Source organism: Ambystoma mexicanum, chromosome 5q, assembly GCF_040938575.1.
Source record: "Ambystoma mexicanum isolate Mex_15411 chromosome 5q, UKY_AmexF1_1, whole genome shotgun sequence".
Lineage (NCBI taxonomy): Eukaryota > Metazoa > Chordata > Amphibia > Caudata > Ambystomatidae > Ambystoma > Ambystoma mexicanum.
The window spans coordinates 36,852,276-36,878,790 of NC_090933.1; the positions used below are offsets into that span (position 1 = coordinate 36,852,276).

General features: G+C 50.6%; 1 protein-coding gene across 2 annotated transcripts in view; it reads right to left on the bottom strand.

Annotated features, from left to right (window-relative positions):
- The window catches only part of LOC138497172 (uncharacterized), a 1,228,614-nt gene that overhangs the window by 627,065 nt on the left and 575,034 nt on the right, over positions 1-26,515 (bottom strand). For both annotated transcript variants that reach the window (XM_069620463.1, XM_069620462.1), the window contains one exon: positions 13,880-14,084. In XM_069620463.1, the coding sequence (XP_069476564.1) occupies positions 13,880-14,084 (205 nt within the window). The remainder of the gene's footprint in view (positions 1-13,879; positions 14,085-26,515) is intronic.

Consider the following 26,515-nt stretch of genomic DNA (forward strand, 5'->3'; position numbering starts at 1 on the left):
CGACTTGCACCCGCTGCCAGGAATAACTGCCCCCGCTGGAGTTTTCTTACCATTTCAGGTACTGTGTCCCGCCTGGTCTCCCTTCCAACAGACTGTCCAAGGTGTCCCGTAAATCCTTGACTCTCTATCCTGGGGTGACCTTGGACCAGTTAACTTTATCTTTCTGACTTGATCCAACCTCTTTTTGACTTTTCTGCAAAGACTTTGAGTGCATTTCCACTGTGTGATCTTGGGCACATTCTGCCTTGCCGTCTTGGCCTGGCCTCTGAACTTTTTGCTCTACAGTAGACCCTTTCTTTCTTGACTTGCTGTGATTTCTTAAAAGTGTTGGTACTGTGCGTTTTTCCTATTCTGCCTTTTCTCTCCCTTTTTAAACAAACTATTGGAGTGCCATCTACGGTTACGCGCTCACCTCAGTTTAGCTAAATAAGTGGTGTCTTAACGTAGACTTGTCGAATAACTAACTAGGGAGGTGTATACACTTAGTGACTGTTTGAACTTGCTTGACATATTCGTGCCAGTGTATTTTTACAAGTGTGTTTTTAAATAAATAATGATATACTTTTATACCAAAGCTCTGGTCAGTGTTTGCTTGTGCTACTGTATTTTCTTGATAGAAGTCTGACTGCTCAGCCACAGCTACCAGGTAAATCTGGGTGGTGCAGACTACCACCAATTGGGTTTACTGCTAATTCCTGTAGTCGTAAACTTTTTGCAGTGGTCCCTAAGGGAACTGCACAGGTTTCTGCCCAACATTGGCAAAAAAAGGTTTCACCCTTCAAACAACCCTATCCTTGTGGAAGGCAGGAAAGAGGGGCTTGGAGGAAAGTGCCTGCGCTCGCTCACTCTCCAGGCTGATGTCAGAGCTACCAATAAGATGGTTTTAAAGGTTAACAACCTTAAAGGACATGAGTGTAAAGGTTCAAAAGGTGCACACATTAGGAATTTTACAAACAGATAAGGGTCTCAGACTGGAACCTGGAAAGGAGATGGGGGGAACACATTGGTGAGTCCCCTTTAGAAATTGTTAAAGGAGTGACAGCTAAAGGGATATCGAGAATATATAGGCACAGTTGTGAGACAAGCTCCCATGTATGGACAGTTGGGAAAAGGACATTGGCTCCCCCATCCTGGAGGAGGTAAAGGAACAAATCTGGAGAAGAGCGCATAAAACATTCAAAAGTACTGCCATTAAGGAAACCGCTGCATCTGTCCCCCGCTAGGCTGCATGGGATGAATGCGAACTATTTCACCCTTGTGCTGGAGGCAATGTGGAGAAAAAGGGGACTTCTATCATATGTGGTGGACCTGTCCAAAAGCTACAATATACTCGAAAGCGATCCTGGAGCATATAAGGGAAATCACAGGGGCACAATTGCCCAACTCACCAATGGTGACCCTGCTCGGGGTGGAGGTGAAAGGGGTCTATGCAGCAGCAACGCCATCCTCATACACCTGCTAATGGCAGTGCGGATTACCTTGGTCCAGGGGTGGCAATATATGGAAGTCCTGTAATAGCCTGGTGGTGGGTTAAGATCTGGGGGGGGGGTCTTGGCCATGGAGAAGGTATGTACGCTGAGAGCCGGAACATCATTCTTGACAGTATGGCAGCCCTTATGCGAATACGTAAAGGATAAGGAAGAACACTTTCATAATCCCAGATACTTAAGGATGTGCACGTACTCTGATCATAAAGGAGGAATAGAGGATAAGGGGAAGGCCTTTGACATAGGAAAGAGTTTGCAATTTTAAAGACCTGTGCAGTAATATCGAACCATACATGTTGGGGTTAGGGAGGGATGGAAGGGAAGGGGGGGGGGGGGGCAGGGAATGTTATTGTTAAATGTTTGGACTATAATACAAAACCTCATGATCTCTAAGCAAGGGGTGAGTTAAATAAGAAGGTTTAAATGTAAAAAGTAACAAATCAATTGTATATTAACAGTACTGCTGGTGATTTAACCGGACTTCTGATGAGTGAATCAATACAATTATTTAAACAAAAAAACCAAATTGTGTCACCCGTGGAATTTTGAAGTAGGAACATTCCTCTGGCGAGCGCTTAAAGATAAACAGCCCTGCCAAATAGTCTTTAATAGTACCAATCTAGAGCCCTAGATTGGCTAAGGATAGAGGAAAGGATAAAACATCCAGAGTTTTACATAGAAAAGGATCTACATTCTTTTCTGTGCACTAGTTGCAGAATTTATTCCAACAGCAACGGTACAAAGACTTTGTTGCAGGTCTTCTGGCCAGAAGCAACACCTCCACTACGTAATCTGGGATGTCCCAATCCTTATAGCTCAGCCTTTCAGAAACCAATGGTGTTTTGACCTCTGGATGGAGACCCCGACCACCTCTCACGAGAGAAAGTCCTCGCTTTGTGGAAGACGCATCGGAGGACAGATGGACATGACCAGAAGGGTAGCATGTCCTACTGGCCCAATCCGGGGAAATTAGGATCATGTGTTTCCCGAACTTTCTCAACCTCCTGATCACATGAGGAATGACAGGGACTGGAGGAAATGCATACAGGAGTAGAAACTCACAGTCCACTACAAACGCTTCTCCTAAAGCTCTTCTTGGGGGAAGGAACAAGTTACTTACCTGTAACTGTTGTTCTCCAGCATGGGTCTGGCATGGATTCACATGCTCATGAATATTCCCCGTCGTCAGGCTGGGAATCCTCGGTAAAGAAAAAACCAGTATCAGTTTCGTTTCTGATCTGTCTTTCGTAGTAATAACCAATCACTGGTCTCTGCGTCATACTGACCACAGCCAATGACTGCCCTCTACCTAAGCACCGCCTCTGGCAGCCATCTTCAGATTTGGAAGCACGTGAAGTGGCAGTATGACCAAGTGAAGAGCCGCAGAGGGGTAGGCGGGAGGGTTCGCATGTGAATCCATGCCAGACCCATGCTGGAGAACAACAGTTACAGGTAAGTAACTTGTTCCTTCTCCAGCATGGGGTCTGGCATGGATTCACATGCTCATGAATAAAGAATACATAGCAGTACACACATGCACAACCACGGGAGGTGGCAAAGGCTCAACATTAAGCATCACATCAACTCAACATTAAGCATCTTACCTCCTCACCAGGCTCACCTCAGGCGAACAGGTTGCGCAGCACTGCTTGGCCGACCCTGGACTCCTCCCTGGAATCCCGGTCGACGCAGTAGAATTTCGTGAAGGTGTGCGTCGACCTCCACGTAGCAGCCCTGCATATGTCCAGCAGGGGCACACCAGATAGGAACGCCGTGGTAGCTGCGATCGCTCTGGTGGAATGGGCTCTCGGACGGCCAGGCAGCGGTCGGTTTGCCAACCGGTGACAGTACATGATACAGCCGGAGAGCCATCTGGAGATGGAAGCCTTCGAGAGAGCCTTCCCCTGATTGACAGGTCCAAAGTTCACAAAGAGTTGTGACGTCTTCCGAAAACCTTTCGTGCGGTCCACGTAGAACTTCAGCGCTCTAGCTACATCCAGCGAGTGCAAAGTCCTCTCAGCCGGCGACGAAGGCGACGGGAAGAACACAGGTAACACCAAGGGTTCGTTGAGATGAAAGTCCGACGGTACCTTGGGCATGAAGGAGGGGTGCGTCCTGAGCACTACCCTCGTGTCGTGGAAAGTCAAGTACGGGGCCTTGCAGGAAAGGGCCTGGATCTCTCCCACTCGTCGTGCGGAGGTGATGGCCACGAGAAAAGCTGTTTTCCACGATAGAAACTTCAACGGGGCCGAGTGCAGAGGCTCGAACGGAGGTCCCATGAGCTTGGTCAGCACCACGTTGAGCTCCCACGCCGGGGCCGGAGCCTTCACCGGTGGGAACGATCTGAACAGTCCCTTCATGAACTCTTTCACCAGACGATGAGACCACAAGGACGTCCGGCCCGTGGTTCTGGTGTATCGGGAGATCGCAGCAAGATGAATCTTGATGGACGCGTGAGCCAGACCAGCTTTGGCCAGCGTCAGCAGGTACGGCAGTACTTGGGGAGCCGTAATCCGTAGAGGGTTAATCTTCTGTGCGTGGCACCAGACAGAGAACCTCTTCCATTTGTGTCCGTAGCATTTAAGAGTCGAGGACGCCCTGGCCTTTGCAAGAACCTCTCTGCAATCGGCCGGTATGTCGTATCCTCCAAACTCTAGCGCTGCAGGAGCCAGGCCTGCAAGTTCAGCGACTTCGGGTCGTGGTGGAGGATGGCGCCTCCTTCCCTGGAGAGTAGATCCGCGTCCGCCGGCAGCTTGATTGGCGGGGACGCCGACAAGTCCAGAAGGTCCGGGAACCATATCTGCCTCGGCCACGCAGGTGCGACGAGGATCATCCTGCACCGTGACCTCTTGAGCTGGTTGACGAGCCGGATTAGCAGAGGCAAGGGAGGGAACGCGTAGAGGAACAGGCCCTCCCAGGGGAACGAGAAAGCATCGCCCATGCTCCTCGTCTGGGGAAACCTGCTGGCGAACCTCCGGCACTTGGTGTTCGTCGCCGTCGCGAACAGGTCGATCTGGGGTGTGCCCCACCGTCGGAAGAGGCGATCCACCAGATCCTGCCGTAGTTCCCACTCGTGGCACGAGCGCAGCTCCCTGCTGAGTGAGTCGGCGATGGTGATTTTTATCCCTGCCAGATGAAACGGCACCAGAAGAATCCCTTGGGCGACGGCCCAATGCCACAGGTCCTGCGCCTCCTTGGACAGCGCTGGGGACCTGGTTCCGCCCTGTTTCCTGATGTAAAACATGGTGGTGGTGTTGTCGGTGAAGATCCTCACCACCTTGCCCTTGAGGGACGGAAGGAAGGACCTGAGGGCCCAAAACACTGCACGGAGCTCCAGGACGTTGATATGCAGGGACTTCTCCGTCGGGAGCCAGAGTCCCCTTGCGTGCAGATTTTCGGTGTGCGCTCCCCACCCTTCTAGGGAGGCATCCGTGGTCACAGTCACCTGGTGGGCTGGGGTCTGGAAGTCCATGCCCGCCGTCAGATGCGCGCGGGTGCCCCACCACCGTATCGCTCGTCGGAAACTCTCGTCGAGCTTGATCCTTTCCTCGAAGCTGCCCGTCGTCTGGATCCAGTGCGCATCCAGGAATTCTTGCAACGGGCGCATCCGGAGCCTGCACATGGGAATGAGGTAGATGCAGGAAGACATCATCCCGAGGAGGGACTTGATGGACCTCACCTTGGCCGCGTCGGCCACCAACATCCGTTGCACCTTGCCCAAGATGGTCCTGGTCCTCTCCTCCGACGGGGAGGCCAGAAGGGACACTGTGTCGAGCCTCGCTCCCAGAAACAGTGCGACTTGCGCGGGCACCAGGTGGGATTTGGCGTAGTTCACGGAGAATCCCAGGTCCGTGAGGAGTTGGACGGTCCTTGCCGTGTGGACCACGCCGAGCTCCCTCGTCTTGGCGCGGATGAGCCAGTCGTCCAGGTAGGGGTAGACGTGAATCCCCTCGCGGCGCAGCTGCGCCGCCACCGGTGCGAGGCACTTGGTGAAAACCCTGGGTGCCGACCGTAGTCCGAAGGGAAGGGCTTTGAACTGGTAATGACGCCCTTGGACCACGAATCTGAGGAATTTTCGGTGCCCCTTTAGGATGGGAATGTGGAAGTAGGCATCCTCCAAATCCAACGACGATAGGAAGTCTCCTTCCTCCAGCTGACCCAGGACGTGCTGGAGGGTGACCATCCGGAACTTCTGCGCCTTGATGAACTTGTTCAGGCGTCGCAGGTCCAGGATGGGGCGCCATCCTCCCGTCTTCTTCTTCACGAGGAAGTATCGTGAGTAGACTCCGGAGCCCCGAAGCCTCTTTGGGACGAGTTCGATGGCGCCCTTTCTGAGCATCGCCTTTACCTCCAGGAGAAGTTGAGGGACGTGAAGTTCTTTCCTGGCCACGGGGGGGACGCGCGGGCACCTTCTTTGAAACTCGAGCGCGTGGCCCCGGGCCAGGGCGTCCAGCACCCAACGGTCGGTGGAGATGGACTCCCACACGCTGACGAAGCCCGCCAGCCGGCCTCCCACCGGGGTGCTTCGGTGGGGGCCCGACCCCACGGCCGGTTCAATCCTGCTTGGACGCGGCCTTGCCGCCTTGGCCTCCTTGGCGACGACGGCGGGGTCCGCCAGACTTGCCTCGTCCTCTGTAGGCCTCTTGCGACGACGAGCGGGCCGCTTGACGGTAGGAAGTGAAACCGCCGCCGGACCCTTTGGAGGCGCCCTTGCCTCCGCCGCTCCGAAAGGGCGTCCGCCGTTGCTGCAGTATTCCAAGGGCCCGGGCCGTCTCAGTATCCGCCTTGATGGCCTGAAGGGAATCGTCCACTGTCTTCCCAAACAGGTTGTTCCCGTCGAAGGGCATGTCCAGGACCCTGGTCTGGACGTCCTGCCGAAAGTCTGTAGCTTTGAGCCATCCACGACGTCGAAGGCAAACGCCGTTGCCCATCTGGCGGAACCCAGTGTCGGCGATGTCCGTCGCCACGGTGATGGCGTGGTCCGAGGCCACCTCACCTTCCTGCAGGATCTCAAGGGCCTCCGCCCTCTTGTCGTCCGGCAGAAAATCCAGCAGGGGAGCTATCTTGTACCAGAGTTCCCTGTCGTAGCGGGCCACGATAGCCAAGGCGTTGGCCGCTTTAATCGTCGTCGCCGCCGACGAGATGACTCTACGTCCCATGGCATCCAATTTCTTTCCCTCGCCGTCCGGCGGGGAAGTCGACGTGGAGGCCGCACCCCCCCCCCGCTTTCTTCCTGGCTGCCGCGGAGACGACGGAGTCCGGGGTAGGTTGTGCCCGGAGGCATAGGGGGGCCGAGTCCGGGACCCGGTACTTTTTCTCGTACCGGTCTCTTTTCGCTGGCGTCGTGGAAGGGTTCTTGAGGAGGGAAAGGCCCTCATCCCAAATGTCGTCCAACAGAGGCACTGCGAGGACCGTCTTCCTCTTGGCCTCGCGCCGTTGGTAAAGGAAGCCTTCCTTTTTCTTCTCCTCAGGGCAGAGTTGGAAAAGCTCGGATGCCCTGGCGATCATTGAGTGGAACGATCCAATCTCGTCGGGCGGAGAAGCCCTGGTGGGAGGCGACGACGGAAAATCCTCGTCGTATGCCTCGTCGTCCGTACCCGTCGCTGCCGTGTCAGTCCCCGTATCATCCCCTCGGGTGGACGGGGAGGAGGGCTGGACGGGGCGCGATGGTTGAAAAGGAGGCGGTGGATGGATCCTTCTTTTCTTGGTAGGGGGAACACCAGAAGGTCCCGGTTCTGGATCCCCCGACGGGAGAGGTTCCTCCGTCGGTAACGGTAGTCTCGTCCTTATCTCGGAGCATAAGGACTGTATAGCCAACAAAATGGCCGCTGAGTTGTCTTGCGGCGCTGGCAGAGGGGAATCCGACGGGCGAGCAGGGGCCCCGTCGGTATCCTCGACGATGTCGTCGTCGTCACCTGCGTCGGGGCCCATTCCGACGGGCTGGTCTTGTTCCACGCCTAGGCCGTGGCTTAAGACCTCGATCAGCTCCTCTTCTGAGGTTGAGGCCGAATCTACGACGACGCCCTGCCCCCCCTTCTTCCCCACGGAGGGTTTCACGGGGGTCCTATCGATGGGCACAAAAGAAGACTCCCTCCGAGGAGGCAGGGAGATTCTGGGCCCCGAGGCCGCCACCACTGGTGCAGCCTCCACAGGCTGGGCCAGGGCCGCCGCGACCGTTTCGATAGAGGGCTTGGTCGAATGGATCAAGGCCTTCACCACCTTAGGTGCGCTCACCGCCTTATCCTTGAGGGAGGGGGCACTGCCACGCTCCTCCTCTGCCTTAGAGCTCGACCGGGGCCTCTCCAGGAGCTTCGCCGGGTGCTCGGCCTTCCTCTTACCCGACCCAGAGCGTTGGCTCGTGGTTGATGGTGCCGGGGAGGGTGCGCCCTGCCTGGCGCCCGTAGAGCCCGACCGTTCGGCGCTCCCGGTGCCAGCGGACTCGCGGTGCTTGGCCTTATGTTGGGCCCCCGTCGCCGGGGCGCCCTCAAAGGTCTTAGAAGACCGCTCAGATTTCTTCTTCTTCTCGCCAGACGGGCTCTTACCCTCCAGCCAGCTGGCGAGACGTTGATGGCGGTCCTTCATGGTCCGTTCCGACATGTTGCCGCAAAACGCACAGTCCTTCTCCACGTGCGTCTTGTCCCCATGAAGGCAGTAAAGGCAGAAAGAGTGTTCGTCCTCCTTGAAGACGTTCTGCAGCTGGCATCCAGGGCAGGCCCTGAACAGCTTTCCGGGCGTCGAGCTTCCCTTCTCCTGGGCCATGTCCGAGACCGGGCCTGAGAAGCTTCTGGAGTCCTCCGAAGTGTAGCTCGACGAAATCTTCACCCTTGAGGGGCACAGATGAATCCGACACGGGTCCCCGTTGATCGGATGTATGATCGGTGGAGCTTGAGGCTCTTTTGACCGAAAGAATCTAAGTTTTGTGAAAAAAGCGCGAAAAAATAGCACTAACGCTCGAGAGCAATAGCACGAGGATCCCAACACATGAACGTGCGGTAAAAATCTGAAGATGGCTGCCAGAGGCGGTGCTTAGGTAGAGGGCAGTCATTGGCTGTGGTCAGTATGACGCAGAGACCAGTGATTGGTTATTACTACGAAAGACAGATCAGAAACGAAACTGATACTGGTTTTTTCTTTACCGAGGATTCCCAGCCTGACGACGGGGAATATTCATGAGCATGTGAATCCATGCCAGACCCCATGCTGGAGAAATTCCCTGTAGCTATACCGTTTGCACTTCCAGTTCACACCGGTAGCGAATAGATCCACTTGAAAGGTTCCCCAAAGGGTGAAGATCTCTTTAAGGACTTTCTAAGTTAGTTCCCACTCATGGGAGACTGCTCTGCCTGCTCAGAGCATCCGCCACTGTGTTCTCTCCAGCTAGGTGAACTGACGAAAGGGAGATTGCTTCTTGAATTGCCCAGTACCAGAGCTGCATTGCCTCTGCACAGTGGTAGTGACCCTACACCTCTCTTGTCAAGGTACTACACAAGGACACTGTATTGTCCGTCATTATCAGAACATTCTTTCCCCGGAAAGAGGGCAGAAAGGCCTTCAGTGCTAGTCTGACTGCCCTCAGCTACAAAAGAATGATATGTAGTTTGGACTCTGATGGAGACCAACGACTGCTGACTGTCAGATCGTTGGCATGGGCTCCCCAACCCCTGTGAGGCGCCCATCACTATGGTTAACTCTGGCCACGATTGCCAAAAAGGTTCTCCCTTCAGAACATTGCCCTCGCAGGCCCACCACAGAAAATCCTGAGACACTGGTTGGAATCTGAATTAGGTCTGACATCTTTCCCGATAACTGGGACCAGCGAAGGGATCTCATTCTCAAACGGGCAGAATAATGCAGGATGCCATGCAGCCGAGCAACCTCAAAAAACAAAAACAGAAAAAATTATTAAACTAAATAAAAAAATGTAAAAATAAAAATAAAACAAATGCACAGGGCGGTAGTCTGTGGGCATTCTGAAACTGGGTAACCATCTGAACAATGTCTTGAGCCCTCACCTCCGGTGGCAAGCTCTTCCCCAAGGATGTATCTAATACACCTGCAATGTACTGGAGCTTTTGAGAAGGTGTCATATGGGACTTCTTGTAATTGAGGGAGAAGCCCAGTCTGAAGAGAGTGGCAGGTGACGCTGAGGTAATCCCCGGGTTTCGTCTGGAGAACGCGCGCTGATCAGCCAATCGTCCAGGTAAGGGTAGACGTGGAACCCCCCCCTCTTATGAGACTTGCTGCCACCACCGCCATCAGCTTGGTAAAAACCCTCGGACGGAGGTTAGCCCTAATGGCAGAACTCAAAATTGATAAGAACTGCCAACCGCGAACCTCCAGTATAAGTGTGACCATCTTGAACTTGTCCTTCCTGAGGAACTTGTTCAAGTATCTCCAGTCAAAGATGGGTCTCAGTCCTCCGTCCTTCTTGGGTATCAAAAAATAAGGGGAGTACCACCCCTTGTTCCTCTTGGCTACAGGCACTAGCTCTATAGAACCTTTCTCTAGAAGGGTTAAAAGTTCCTGCCCAAGGAGCAGATCCAGAAATCCTCAAAGGGTGGTTCCCCAGTGGATTGTTAGGAGGTCTCCTTATAAAAAGGAAGGCAGTAACCACGGCTACAGTTTCTGGAGCCCAAGCACCCAAAGTAATGTCTCGCCAATCTTCTAGATGCTGAGACAGTCTGCCCCCACCCCCCACCCCACTGGTGAACTGTGAATCAAGCACTCAGAGGTTTTGAGGCGGCTGATGCTGCTTGAGCTGGCTTTGCACCTCTTCCTCATCCACCACGAGGACATTTTATCTGGCCCCTTTGACTGGCCATTCCTCTCTCCCTTCCAACTGAGTAGTAGCAAAAAATAAATCTACCCCTCCAAGGTTACCCACTGGGATGAAAAGGCTGATGTTGCCCAATAGCGGCGCCTAAAGATTTGGCTGCCGCCTTTGAGGTCTGCAACATCTCAAGGCTCTCGTCAGTCTTGCTGCCAAAAAGGTGAGACTCGTCAAAAGGCATGTTGAGAAGTCTGGACTGCACATACAGTGCAAAACCAGACTATCAACCACTCAAACCTGCACATAACGGTGCTGGTAGCCATGGCTCTGCTAATGCCATCAGCAGAATCCAAACCTGACTTTAGAGACTCACACAAGGGCTCTTTGCCGTCTCTAACAATGTATAAGAAGCAGTCTCTTTCATCCCTTTCGGGAATATGCCCTGCCGCCATGGAAATGCAGTCCCATAGAGTGAACGTAAACTTTGTGAGGGCACAAGTGGAGTTGGCAGATTTTACTGCCATGCTCCCTGCAGAGAATACCTTCTTTGCCCATCCATCTACGCGTTTGTCATCCCTATCAGGAGGGATGGTAGGGTCTGCAGCTCGTTTTGATGCTGCAGTAGCTGCCTGCACCACCAAACTCTCCGGAGTGGGGTGTTTTAACAGGTAGTCGGGGTCACTGCTAGAAGGGCAGTACATCTTAGTTACTTTATTTTTTATTTTTTATCAACTGCCGGATTGGTCTACAGCGTCTCCCAGTTCCTGGCCACCCTTTTCTGCAAGGCCATATGGAATGGCAAGATGGGATCAGAGTGTGAATCTTTGTCAAGAATGTAAGGTTGTCTTGTTCATATGGTAATGGAGGCTAACTCCAACCCATGTGTTCCACCAACTTTGTCATCAACTGCCTGTAGGATGCATGTATTTTTATTGTAATTTAGACACTGTTTCTTTTTAACTCTGGAGTCTGAAACTCCATAGGTAGCATCTTTTTTACATTGTGCCACACAGCACCTTCAGTGCAGTGGCACAGGGAAGTCTTAGATTTCCCAAAGGTTTAAATACCTTCTCTTGGTGAAACTACTGTTTCCAAGAGCAGTAAGGTGAAATTGACTTTACTTACCTTTTGTAACTTTCTAGACCCAGCATAAACTATCTTACCATAGGGTGCTGGAGGGGTTACTTCGTATCTCCTTTGTCTAGTTTCTCATGTAACATTTTTATGTTACCCTTTCTACAGTTAATGGCTGGTGGCAGTGGTTTACGTTTTACTACCATTGTGTGTTTTTACTGCGGGATGCATTCGAAGCAGCAGTGAGGCACCCATGGGTGTCCATTTTGTCAAAATGGCCCCGGTTTTTTTTCACCATTTGTCAGAAATGTCCTTGAGATTCACTCTGTAAGCCAAACCAGTTTTGGATCCTTTGTTCATTTTGTCTTTGGCAGGATTCACGAGTGAAGACCGCCTCTGGCTTCAGTATGGCTGGCAGGGGCAGGAAGTGAGGGAGGTGCCCAAAACTACCTGTGCTTAATCCCCTTGGTTACAGGAATGCACCCAAAGATGATTGGCCGGCTGGCTGTCCGGCAAGGACTGCCACCCTGCTGTGTGATTGACAGCTAGGCTGGAATGAATTGGAGAAACATGCATAAAAGGCAAATGCTTTTTGGCTTGTAAGGCAGAGTCGACCACTGGACGAAGGAATCCGAAGAAGAACTTGGAAGAGATGCCTGCTGCAACTCCTGAAGCGTTGGTCTGCCCGCTGAAGCCCTGCTGCTGTGCTAAAGCTCCGAATTTGCCTCGCCTAGAGAGGCCCTGCAAGAACTACTTCTCCCTTTGAGTTGGTGAGACCAATCAACTCCAAAGTAAGCCCGTCTGGACATCCTCTCGGAGCTGGCTGTATTTCCACTGCTGCAACCGAAGTGCCATAGAGGGGAACACCAGATTGTGTGCGTTGCTTTTAAGTTGGACCCCTGCTCTAGGAAGATCCTCCGGACTTCCCCGATGCAGGACTGACCAAGCCTGAGCCACCTCAAAAGAGTGCTGGACCCCAGAAGAAAGGAAAGTCTGAAGTGACCGCAGTGTTGCTATTTGGTGTCACAGATGCAAGGAGCTGAAACACAGAAGGACCACTGAATTGAAGTCTGCCCATTGCTGCTTCTGACCTTCCGATTGCAGAGCAGGAGTCCCCAGAGGTCTTCCCTCTTGCCCCCACAACTGAGGTTCAGGAACAACAGGATTGGCAGAGCTGAACAGGAACAGAAGCCAGCTGGAACCATTTCTTCTAACAAGAGGTACTGTAAAGTCTACGAGAACTTACCTCTTGTTGTGTAGCCTTACTTGCTCTCAGTTGAGACAGGTCTTGGTTACCTTGCAGAGTTGCTAAAGCTTTGCCCCTCACAAGCCTCCCAGCTTGTGGCCCTTCAAGTGTTCTATTTTTTTACAAACATTGATAAACTTTGTGCAATACTTTTTACCTACCTGCAAAGAAGATCTACAGCTCCCCTAGACATTGTGCAATTAAGATTGGCTGTCCAGGCTCCCTGAGAGACTCCACTTTACCCCCGACTTTGTGCTTTTGCCTTTCCCCCGGGAAAGGGTTCATTTACTATGCATTGGAAGGTATCAAAAGTACTTACCTGTTTATTATTTGTTAGCCTTGGTTTTTTTCCTCTATTCTATCTTTTATACCAAACTCAGTATTGCTCTAAATGTACCAGTGATAAATAAATGTCCACAGAATCCTAGCTATTTAAGTCACCTGAGAGTGTAGGGAGTGTGTGTGCCACCCCAATGGGCATCATCGGATTTAGAAAAACAGAGCGTGTTTTGAAGTGTATTATAAGTGTTATACATATTGCTCTATTCTGAAGAAGGCTTATACAACTGACTGAAATAAAGTAATAATTGTTTTATCAAGAAACTTTGGGTATACGTATTTATTTGACTAACTCTGGTGAAACTCTGTGTCACAACCTCACTGCTCACACTGCCCCTCTTGAGATAAGCCGGGCTGCTCGACAACACTACCAACCTGTGTAGTTCAGACTTATAGCATAGGTTGGGTCCCTATTGCCAAGAGGTCAAGGTTGTTGTAGTGCACCCAAAGGGTACTGCATACAATCTTGCCTACCATGCTGCAAAAGTCTAATACAAAAGTCTTAATAGAGATATGGAGGAAAGTAGACCCCATAGTAAAGGTATAACAATGAACAGAGTTCCAAAAGATAGAACCCATAAGAAGGAATGCGTGGAAAAAAAGACTCCAATCATTCAGTATATAAGGAAAAAGGTCCAGCAAAAAGTGTGGGGTCTCACTATGAGAAGGTATAAAGCATAATGATAAACCTCCCTAACACTACTGAACCACATTACCTTGATTGTATTTTGACTAAATGTTCAGTGTCTTCCCCGTTTACCATAAATATGGTGGCCTCAACCTCCCTCCCCGCAGCCCCCATCCTTTTTAAAATCAATCTGAACAGTGTCAATGGAAGGGTAGTTGTATAAAGAAAGATCTTTTGTAACAGCAGACAACCGCTCTCTGTGAATGATACTTAGTGTGTGAATGGGCACTGTTCACTCACGTTCAGTTAATTTATGTATTTGGAACACTCCTTACCAGATTCATAAAGTCCTCTTGGAGCCGGGGGTCTCTCGTCCTTTACCCGAGTTTCAAATCGAGGTTTCATTAATTCAGCAGCCTTATTCAAGGCCTTGGCACGTGCCATGGATCTGGCCTCCTCCTTATTAAGGGGTTTGATTTTCTGAAGAATCTCAGCAGCACGCTTGGCCTTTACCAACTTCTCAATGTGTTCATATTCGGCCTATGAACAATGCAAACAAAAAGGTATACTTGTTAGTTAACAGTTGGTGTAGTAACACAGACTACACAACACTCATCTGCTTGGAATTAGATAACCCACCTTTTGGTATAGGTCAGTGCTACACAAGTTGGTAGTGTGACTGAGCAGCCAGGCCTATCTCAAGAGGGGTAAATGTAAGCTGTAGCAATGACATTCGCAAATGCAAGTAACACTTACACTCAAGGTTTCAGTTGTAAATAGTTATTTATCAACAAATGTTACATAAGCATTCTTTAAAAAGAGCAAGCTATGTAACAATCAAATATACTTTTAAATACTTTTCCAGAATCAGCACAAGTTAGTAGATAATCTTTAGATATGCTTTTTACACACTTCCTACACCCGGAGCTGACTTCATTCACAAGGACAGCAATGGCATTTATATATCACTAGTTAAACTTTGCAGATTGAGGTTGCAGAAAAGAAAGGTTAAAGGAAAGAAAAAGGTGAAACAGGTGGTTCTCAGGACATGCGAGTATACTTAAATCTTCCAATGAAGTCTAGACAAGCCTTTCCCAGCAATAACAGTCTAAAACAAGTTACCACCTATGTGCTGTTAGGCAAGATCGGATGCAGTGCCCCTGTGGGAGACTACATCAGCCTTGTCCTCTTGGTATTGATAACCCGTATTTTGGTATACATCTGCACTACACAAGTTGGTAGAGTGACTGAGCAGCCAGACTCATCTCAAAAGGGGTTAAATGCGAGCTGAGGAGCTGTTACAATGAAATCGACAAATACAAGTAAACAAATGACACTTACTCTGAAGGGTTTCTAGTAAAATAATTATTCATTTAACTGTCTGTTTTAAATAAGCCTTCTTTAAAAAAGGGAAATATGCAACAATAAAAACACTTCCTCAGACTTCAGATAAGCAAGTTGATACCCTGTTTTGATGCCTCACACACACTTCCTACACCCCCGAAGTAACTACAATTAGACAATGTTTGGCATTGATATATCACTTTTTGTACTTAATGCAATACTGAGGTAGTGGAAAGGGTTGGGGGAGGGTTAACAGGATCTCAGAGCATGTGAATACTTTTCAATCTCCCAATGAAGACTAGATTAGATCTTTCCCAGCAATACAAATCAAAGGTATGTACCACCTATGAGGGACAGTTAGAACCAAAGTCAATGGGTTAGAAGAGTTTGCAGGGAGCCATTACTTAATTTGAACAATGACTAGGGAGCTGAGGCACTTCGTTTAGATAGTCCAAAAGACTTGCACAATGTTATTAGAGAATTTGTAGTTATAAGAATCACTTGTTGGGCCACAAGCTGTAAGGCTTGTGAAGGGTAGAGTTGGTACCAACTCTACAAAAGGCAGCTACAGCAAGTCTCAAATGAGAACAAGCAAGCTCCAGACAAAAGGTAAGTCTGTGAAGAGAGTGGCAGGTGCCTGAGATGATCCGGAGCTTGTTTGGGAGCACGCACCTTGATCAGCCAATCAACCAGGTAGGGGTAGACATGAATCCCCCTCTCCTGAGGCTCGCTGCCACTACTGCGATCAGTTTGGGGAAAACCCTCAGGCGGAGGTCAGCCCGAATGGCAGAACTCAAAACTAAAAATGATAACCACCAACCAGGAACCTCAGGTATTTTCTGTGCTTGAGATGGATTGGCACATGAAAATAAGCATCCTGAAGGTCCAATGACATCAACCAATCCTGGAATTGGAGGGCCTGAAGGCTCGGAGAAAGTGTGTCCATCTTGAACTTGTCCTTCCGGAGGAACTTGTTCAAGTAGCTCAAGTCCAAGATGGGTCGCAGTCCTCCATCCTTTTTGGGAAACAAGGAATATGGGGGAGTACCATCCCTTGTTCCTCTCTGCTACAGCTACTGGTTCTATAGCACCTTTCTCTAGCAGGGTCAAAATCTCCTGCACAATGAGCGGATCCTGAATCCTCAAAGAGTGGTTCCCCGGAGGATTGTTCTGAGGTCTTCGTATAAAAGGAGGGCAATACCCGTTGACTATGTTTTCCAAAGCCCAAGCATCTGAAGTAATGTCTCGCCATTCTTGCCGATGCTGAGTGGGTCTGCCCCCCACTGGTGAATGTTAAGATGGATTTCTGAAGTCTGACCTGGTGGGCAGAGGTTCAGAAGGCCAACCTAGTTTCATGGAACAGGGTAACCTTTTGGACAAGCCAGACCAATAAGGTAACATTGGCAGAGGTCAAGACTAGGTCTCAGGAGGGGTGAGCGTGACAAGGACCACAATGAGCACACACAGTAAAGGACACTAAAAATCACTCCGTCAGGTGAATATATAAACATGTACATTTATTCAAGGCCTTTGAGTTTCAACACATCAATTATTAACAGTAATACCTTTAAACCAACACAATCCTACTACAATACATATATACAATGCCAAAGGGCCTAAAAGGTTAATGCTAAGAATGGGTCCAAAACCTGAAAGGGAGCAAGCAATACAAATATTCTTCAGTAAATTCTGCAGTAATCAAATCCTAACTGAAAGAGTGGAGCCTAGTGCTCAAATGTACTTTCAAATGCTGGTGCACGCCATTGGGGAGAATTCTCAGAAATTTGCTAATTCCCTCTACCTTAGAGACCCCCAGCAACTTTGCTGGATTGTGAGGACTTGATTTGGGGAGAGTGAAACGCCTTTTCCCTAGTCTCATGTATTTTAATGTGATTTTAAAGTCTGTATTCTTTTGGTTGTGGAGTCTGAAAAACTCCAAAGGCATCTTTTATATTGTGTTACACAGCACCTTCAGTGCAGTGGCATAGGGAAGTCTTCCAGATTTCCAAAAGGTTTAAATATCTTCTCTGGGATAAACTGTTTCCCAGAGCAGTAAAGTGAAATTGTCTTTACTTAGATTTGGAACATTCTAGACCCAGCACACACCATTTTACAATAGGGTGCTGGAGGGGTTACTTGGTATCCCCTTTGTCTAGCTTCTCATGTAACATTTTTATGTTACTCTTTTCTCACTGAGTGGCTGGTGGCAGTGGTTTACATTTTACTACCATTATGGGATTTTACCCTGGGCTGCGTTCACAGCCACGGTAAAGCACCCATGGTTGCCATTTTTGTCAAAATGGCAGATTTCCTTTGCCATTTGTTTGTGGAAAGGTCCTTCTTGAGATTTACTCTGTGCGCCAAACCAGTTCTGGTCCCTTTGTTCATTTTCTCTTTAGCAGGCTTCACGAGTGAAACCCACTTTTGGCTCCAGGGTGTCTGGCGGGGGCAGGAAGTGAAATAAGTGCCCAAAACTCCCTGTGCTTAGTCTTCCAGGAGATCCAATGCACTCTGTGGTGATTGGCCAGCTGACTGTCCGGCAAGGACAACCACCCTGCTGGGTGACTGACAGCTAGGCTGGAATTAATGGGAGCAAGGTACATAAAAGTTGAGACTTTTGGCTTGGGAGGCAGAGCCGACCACTGGACGAAGTAACTGAAGAACTTTATTAGGATGCCTGCTGCAACTCCTGGACCGTTTGTTTGCCCGGTGAAGCCCTGCTGCTGTGCTGAAACTCCAAATTCATATCGACAGAAGCCCCTGCAGGGACGACTTCTCCCTTTGAGTTGGTGGGATCAATCAACTCCAAAGTAAGCCACCAGGACATTCTCTCAGAGCTGGTTAAATTTCCACAGAGTTGCTGCTGGAAACCGAATAGCCAGGGAGGGGAACACCAGTTTGTGTGTGTTGCTTTTAAGCTGGCCAAGAGCTCCAGGAAGATCCTCCGGACTCCCACGACTGACCGAGCCCGAGCCCCCCTCAATAGAGTGCAGGACGCCAGAAGCAAGGAAAGCCCATATTGACAGCCAGGAACCACAGTGTCGCTATTTGCGGTAGACGCAAGGAGCTGAAACACCGAACAGCCACTTGTTTGAAGTTTGCCGGTTGCGAGCAGTGACCGTCCCATTGCAGTGCAGGAGTCCCCAGAAGTCCTCCCTCTTGTCCCCACGTCTGAGGACCAGGAACAGTGAGATCTGCAGAGCTGCACAGGAACAGAAGTCTGCTCCACTTTTTCTTAAATCTAAAAGGTACTGTAACGTCCAAGAGAACTTACCTCTTGCTGTAGAGTTGCTTGCATCTTCTACTTTTCACAAGTTTAACAGCTTGTGGCCCTACATTGATTCTTCTCTCTCTTCAAAGACTTCTAAAACATTGTGCAAAGATATTTCTTACTTACCTGCAAAGAAGTGCTTCAGCCCATATAGACTTTTGCCCATTGACTTTGGCTTAGCCTGTTACACTGAACGACTCTTATTGAAGGATCCAGGAGTATTTGCCTGCTTGAGAAGATTTGTGGTCTCTTATGTTCTAATAACCTTTTCCTTTGGCTTATTTCCTTATTCCTAAGTTCCAAATGCAACAGTGATAGATTAATGTCCCCAGCACCCTAGCTATTGAAGCCACCCGAGGGTGTAGGTTGTGTCTGTGGGCCATCCCAAAAGGGTACTTACTGATTTAGACGTATTAGGAGTGTGTATTTTGTGAAGTATATTGGAGTGTTACTGTTATATTTCTCCCTTCTGAAGAAGGCTTACTGATGGATAGATAAATTAATCATTGTTTATTCAAGAAACCTTGTGTGTAAGAGTTTATTTGAATACTTGTCACTGTGAATCTCTGTGCAACACCTCTACAGCTCACATTGACCCCTCTTGAGATAAGCCTGGCTGCTCAATCACGCTACCAACCTGTGTAGTACAGACTTATACCAAAGTTTGGGTTGCTATTGCCAGGAGCAAAAACAAAAGGAAGTAGAACTGCTACTGCCAGGTGGTCAGGGTTGTTGTAGTGCACCCAAAGGGTACTGCATAAATCTTGCTCAACACACGCCGTAGTGCAGAAGGGGCGAAAACGGGGTCTCTTGTAGGGTCTGCAGCAGCTCAGGAAGGTGGGTGAGGTGATGCAGAATAAGTTGCCACTATTTGTGGAGGGTCTCCCCAAGAGGGTAAAACAGGTTCCAGGAGTTGGGAATGGGACGGTAGCTCAGGCTACCTGTGGAAAGTTGAGTGGCCCCCAGGGGACACTTGGGCATAAAAATTGATGGATGCGCTAGGGGCCACCGGTAAGGGGTGCTAGCACTCACCAACCCAAGCGCACTCCGGACCAAACTTCGGCAGTCGAGTTCACTTCATATGCCGGTTCAAATGCAGCAATTGTACAGCTCTGCAGCATTCAGCTGCGAAGTTACAGCATTAATTCCCTGGAGGGACAGTGGTAATTTCTCTGCTCCTAGTGGATGGATCAGGCCAGTTTCACTGTAGCAGGCTGCAGGGCACAGAAAGGCACCTGCAAAGTTTGTCACCATGGCTGGGCAACACAGTAACCGCGTGTACTCCGGTGTATGAAATTCGGTGTGAGTGCCGTGAACACAGAGCTTGCGATGTACCAAGTTTCTAAGGCTCCTCGAAATGGAGGGGATGTCAGAGCAAAGGTCCTGCGCAAGCTGGTCAGCCCACAGGTTGGCCCAGGGACACTTCTGATGACGCTTACTTCCAGGGTTTGATGAAGGTGCCGAGAAATTAATAGTTACTTACTGTAGTGACTAACATACTCTTAGTCCATAGTCCCATTTCCTCCATACTATATGGGCGACCCTCGCGAGGGACCGAAGACGGAACCTTTTTCACCAGAAAAATAATCTTCCCCTTTTAGAGGCACGCTGGGGCACAGCACTGGCAGCATGCGCTCGCCTGACTCCGCCCACCGGTGCCACTCCTCAGTCCCCCATCGACACGTCGAAAATATACAACATTGCACAATGACACCAGTACTATCAGGGGGAGGATGGAGGGACTTATGGAGAAAAGGGTACTATGGATTAAGAGTATGTTAGTCACTACAGTGAGTAACTATTAATTACTCTTACGTCCTGTTCCCTTTCCTCCACACCGTATGGGCGATTACAACTGAATGTAGCCCCAGGGTGGAGAGGAGACCCTCCTTACGCAAACAGGTTTCTTAGAAGAGCCCGCCCGAATGCTGCGTCTGACCTACAGGCAACGTCCAGACAGTGCGTGCAGAAAGCAGAAGGGGTGGCCCAGGTGGCTGCTGTGCTGATGACTTGCCAAGGTACGTGCCTTTGGAATGCAATGGCCGTGGCTTTGGCTCCGACTGCATGGGCATGCAAATTAGCCAAAGCTGGCCTGTGCTGACCCGCATAGGCCTCTGTGATGGCCGCGACCATCCACCTTGCTATGGAGGCCTTGGAAGCTTGATAACCGGGCCGTAAACCACCAAAGGTGACAAAGAGGGCATCCGACTTTCGGCATTCCTTGATTCTGTCCAAATAGTATTTCAGAGCGCATCTGACATCCAGATGGTGCAAAACCCTCTGAAGCTAATCCTTGGGGTCGGCGAAGAAGGTGGCTAAGACTATCTCCGCGTTTAGGTGGAAGGAGGAGGGCACCTTGGGTACGGACGCCGGATGCGCCCGGAGGACCACCTTATCCTTGTGTAAAGTGGTGTAGGGCTCCGATGCCACCGGAGCCTGTATTTTGCTGACTCTGTGAGCAGAGGTGAGACCTACGAGCAGCGCTGTCTTTAGGGTGACCAGACTGATGTCCATGGATGCCATTAGTTCGAATGGCTTGTGCACCAATGCACCCAACACTTCATTGAGGTCCACACCGGGTGTGGCTTCCTTATAGGTGGGTAGAGTCTGGAGGCCCGCCAGATGCCGCTTGACCACTGGGTTAGCAGAGAAAAGACCCTCCTCTGAATTCCTGTAGGCCCCTATGGCCGCCAGATAGATGCGGCATATGTCCACCTGTACTACAGAGTGGGCGAGGTGTGCCGAGAAGGAGAGCACATTGTCCAGTGAGCCCCTCAGGGGTTCAATCGGTTTAGAATTGACCCAATGCCAGAATCTATACCATTTGCTCCTATATTGGCATCTGGTAGCTTTGCTTCTGGCGCCCTGGATGATCTCCAGGTTAGCCTGAGATAGGTTCAAGTGTTTCAGAGTGACCTGCTCAGTAACCATACTGCGAGGGATCGTGTGAGGAGTGGGGTGGAGTACCTTGGCCCCTGCTGAGTCAGCAGTGGAGCTTGGCCCAGCGGTAGGTGAATGGGAGGCCTGTCTGATAGGTTGAGCAGCTCGGAGAAGCACAGTCTCGCCGGCCAGCAGGGAGCTACCAGAATGATGCTGAGGGGACAAGATTGCTTTATCCTGCAGATCACCCTGTGAACCCCCCTAGGCGTATGCAGACATGCATCGCCCAGGGAGCTGGAGCTGGAGCCAGAGCCCTGCCCGGAGGCAAACTGCTGCCATTTCCTGTTGTCCTGAGAGGCAAACGGGCCCACTTGGGGATGAGCCCACCTGAGCAAGATCTTTTTCAATACTAGGTCGTTCAACTGCCACTCATAAATGTCCACCTCCAGGTTGGACTCCCCGGGAGGTGGACGGCGGTGAGGTAGATGCTGTTTTCCAGAGCCCATTCCCACATGCTGACCGCAAGGCTGCATAGTGGCGGGGACCTGGTACCCCCATGCTTGTTGACAAAGTACATGCTGGTGGAGTTGTCTGTCTGGATAAGTACTGTCTTGCCCTCTATGAGAGGGAGGAAGGCCTTGAAGGCCAGCCATATGGCCTTCAACTCTAGCCAGTTGATGTGGGACTCCTGCTCCTGCCGGGTCCATTTTCGATGGACGCTCATTGTCCAGCGTGGCACCCCAGCCCTCTAGGGAGGCATCTTTCATGACCATAACCTGAGGGAGGGGATGGGTAGACGTGGTGGCCCTGGGCCCTGAGGAGGGCTGCTACCGCGTTCATCAACCTGTTAAATACCCTGGGGGCTGAATTGAGGCCGACTGGTAGCACCTTGTATTGGAAATGGCAGCCCATGATCCTGAAGCATAGAAAGTACCCGATGTGGCTGCCAAATAGGGATGTGTAGATACAGGTCCTTTATATCAAGGGAGCACATCCAGTCTCCCCTGTTCAGTGTCTCCGCAATGAGTGCTCGCGTAACCATCTTGAATGTCTGTAGAGGAAGGGAGACGTTGAAGGTGGAAAGGTCCAACACAACTCTCAAGCCAGCCTGGTTGTTCTTAACCCAAGCCTCGTTGGGAGAGAGGGAGGGACTTCTTCCAATGCCTGGCTCTCGACTAGCGACCAGATCTCTGCTGATAGAGTTGCTGTCCCAATCTGTGGGAGAGTAGGGGAGGGGATGAGGGAGGGACGGAGGAAGGAAGTGACCGGTAGGCGGTACCCCGTGGATACTACAGAGGATCCAGGGGTCCGAAATGTTTTAGCGCCAAAATTGCATGTGGAAGGCAAGCCTGCCCCCCCCACTGGAGACACGTGGGCCCGAAGGGGCGTGTCATGCCTTCTTTCCCTCTGAGGCTGTTGCGGAGGAGGGGGGATTGGAAAAAGCCCTTGCCCCTCCCCCCCTTTGTGGTTTCCTCCGGTGCCGATTCGGGGAACGGTCAGGCTGTCTGGACCTCCATTCTTAGAAGCCTCGGAACCCTCCAGACGTCCGCACCCTGTCTGAGCGTTGATGCGACTGGGTGTACACCTTGGGCATGGCCTTCGTAAGAAGAGATAAAGACTTCGCGGTTTGCAAGCTGTTCTTTTTATCCAATTCTTCATCCGTGGTGGGGTGGAAGAAATCCCTACCCTCGAATGGAAGGTCCAATATGCGTTTGTGGACATCAGGGTTAAACTTAGTAGCCCGGAGCCAGGCCATCCTTATGTCCACGGCGATGTAGATGGCCCTGCCAGAAGTATCGATATGGGTCACCATGGACTCCATGATGTCCTGCGCTACCAGTCTGGCTTCTCCTAATCCTGCCTTGAAGCGAGCCTGGCTGTGTGCTGGAAGTTCCGGGAGGAAGTCGGCAATGGCTCACCATAGCCTTTGGTTAACGGCTGCCAGCATGGCATTGGCTTCACGCAGGTGCAAGGGGGCATTGGAGTACAGCTTTTTCCTGTACGCCTCCAAGATCTCCTTGCCTAGCAGTGCTGATGACGAGGTGGCCAAGGATGACTGAGGCTTAGAATAGAGTGACGCCGCAGCAGTCACGGAAGAGTGCAGTTGAGGATATGCCGAGAGCAAGAGTTTCTCCCTCCAACTTCCTATACTTGGCAAGCAGGTGCCAGTTGATAGGCTGGGCCGAGTGTGGCTTGAGCCACCCCTTCTTGGCCAAGGCGACTACGTCCTGCATCAGGATCCCCATTTTGGAGGGGGGTCCTAGGGCGACTACTTTTGCCAACACCCCCTCTTCGGGCTGCTCTACCTCGGGTTGAGGAAGTGTCATGATGCCTACCTCTAAGGAGCCAGGCCGGGCCCAGCAACCCCAGAGGCAGACATCATTTTCCCCAGGGAAGTCTCAGCAGGCCCAAGTCGGGGCCCTTTGGACTCAGTCCTGGCGCCTTAGGCGCCAGGCTCATAGCGGACCCCAGTCCTGGCGCTTTAGGCGCCAGGCTCATAGAAGAGGATATGTGTTTAAGTGCTTGGGTGCACACTTACCTGATGCAGACCTTGCTGCTTCATCCAGGCCCTCTTGAGGCCTGAATGGGACTACTTAACCTGTAGGACTACTTCACCACCCGGGTGTGGTCGGGGAAGGATACATACCAGGAACTTCTTCCAAGGCTATTTAAACCCCACCCGAACAGCCACACATGCTTCGCGTTGTTCTGCACCTAGCAGCTGGACGCTCACCGTGTCAGCTCCTGCATCCTGACTTCAGCCACGCCTGCCAGCACCCTGGAACACCTGCAAGGGGAGAAAGGAAGAGAATAGGAGAAGAAAAGCCCTTACCTGCTAAATCTGCATCCCGGAGTCATTTCTCCAACGGCCCCGAAAAGGAAGACATCATTTTAAAGGCATTTCGTTTCGATCGCTGCAGCGCTGCATTTTACTCACCTTTGCAAGGCGCTTCCATCTTCAGCAGCGATCTTCCGGATTCAGCTACGCCCCGGCGCCTAGAGGAAAAAAGACAAGAACAAAGGTGAGAGGGAGAAAAGGAATAAGGAAAGCTCAGTTTCCTTTTAAGTCGTACCTGTTGGATTATTCCCACTGCATTTCGGGTCCTGCCGCTTCCTGGCATCTCCGGACCACGGCCCCTATGGGGAAAAAGACAAGCATTAGCGCTTGCTGCAATTAGACAACAAGACAATGCATTACTTACCGTAAAAGCATTTCTGATGGTTGTATCTGCTTAGATTCACATGCTGTGCATAGGTCCGACATCCAGTGGTCACTGCGGAGTATTGCATTTTGTTTTTCGTAGTCGAAAAGGGGGACGTCGACAAGGCGTGTCTGTAACACTATCCCTATAGTGACGTGTGTAGTACCCACAATCCCTCACGCGTCGAGGTCCCTCTGTTTGTATTTTTCTGCCCTGAGGGAGCCTTCTACACGTGAGTGAGTACAGAAGAGAGAATTATAGAAAGATGCCTATGTTCCTTCCATCCAAGTGGGGAGGAAGGGTGGGCGCATGTGAATCTAAGCAGATACAACCATCAGAAATGCTTTTACGGTAAGTAATGCATTGTCTTCTGATGTTTGTTAATCTGCTTAGAATCACATGCTGTGCATAGACTAGCGAGCAGTACCCGGAGTTGGCGGTGGGTTATGAGAAGGAACAGTAGAGAAAAGATGTCTTAATACTGCCTGTCCCACCTGGGAGTCAGATCTAGAGTGTGCATCTAGACAGTAGTGTTTTGTAAAGGTGTGCACAGAACTCCAGGTAGCCGCTTTGCAGATGGACTCAAGGGGAACATTTGCAATGAATGCTATGGACGCCCCCGTGCCTCGAGTAGAATGTGCTCTTGGCCTAAAGGGAAGTTCTCTCTTAGCAAGAGTATAGCAGAGAGTGATGCATTGAACAATCCATCTAGAAATAGTGGACTTTGAAACTGCATCCCCTTCTCTTCCTGCTGCCACCGAGACGAAGAACGGATTAGTCTTCCTCAGTGGTCTGGTTCTTTCCATGTAGAACATGACCGCTCTGCGGACATCTAGTGTGTGCAGAGTCCTCTCTCCCAAATTGGAAGGATTTTGAAAGAACGCTGGTAGTTCTATAGAATGGTTTACATGGAATTTAGAGATGAATTTTGGCGCAAACCTTGGGTGAGTGCGTAGAACCACTTTATCTTTGTGAACTGTAACAAAGGGGTCTAGGACAGAAAGAGCCTGTAGTTCACTTACTCTCCTGATGGAGGTGATAGCTATTAGAAAAGCAGTCTTCAGAGTGAGGTCTTTAAGAGATGCTTTGTGCATGGGTTCAAATGGTGAGCCCATGAGTTTGGTAAGTACCACGTTAAGGTCCCATCCGGGAGCTGTGTCAGCTATCGGGGGGTGTATTCTCTTTACTCCCTCCATGAAGGCCTTTATAACAGGGATCTTCCACCACGATACTTTGAGTTGGGAAGTGGTGTATGCAGAAAGTGCCGCTAGGTGGACTTTAATGGAATTGAACACTAGCCCTGAATCCAATAAATGGGTCAGGTATAGAATAATATGTGTGGGAGAGCAGTCAATTGGGTTGATGCCCTTTCCTCTGCACCAAATGACAAATCTCTTCCATTTGCTAGAATAGCAGTGGCGAGTGTTAGGTTTTCTGGCTTCCCTGAGAATGTCCATGCATCTTTGCGGGAGCTGTAGATGTCCAAATTCTATGATCTCAGGAGCCAGGCTGCTAAGTTCATGTTCTGGGGGCATGGATGCAGAGTCCTGCCCCTGTCTTGTGACAGCATGTTGTACGGGCAGGGGAGTTTCACTGGGGGAGATAGAGACATCTCCATCAAGTGAGCGAACCATGGCTGTCGGGCCCACATTGGGGCCACCAGTATCATGGTTACTTGTTCCTGGTGCATCTTGTGCACTACCCTGTTGAGAAGGGGAGTCGGGGGAAAAGCGTAAACAAATTTCCCTGACCATTGAATCGACAGACCGTTCCCCTTGGATTGGTTCTGGGGGTACCTGGAGGCGTAACTTTGGCATTGTGAGTTCTCCAGGGTTGCGAACAGGTCTATTTCTGGGAACCCCCATTGTGTGAAGATGTCGAAGACGATGTCTTCGTGCAGTCGCCATTCGTATTCTTCGGGCAGGGGGAAATCTCTGCTGAGTTTGTCTGCCAGCAGATTGAGTTCCCCTGGTACATGTTGTGACAGAAGGAACATATTCTGTTTGAGAGCCCACTTCCATATGTTTTGGGCCAGTTTGGACAGTCCTCGAGAGTGGGTTCCCCCCCGTTTGTTGATGTAATACATGGCTGTGGTGCTGTCTGTAAGGACCATCACTGTCCTGCCTTGTAGGTGTTCCTTGAAGGCTTTTAGCGCCTTGAACACCGCTAGTAGCTCCAGAATATTGATGTGTTTGGATGCTACGTTCGGAGTCCACTCGCCGTGAGCAGTTTGATGGGATAGGTGAGCCCCCCATCCTGTGAGGGATGCGTCTG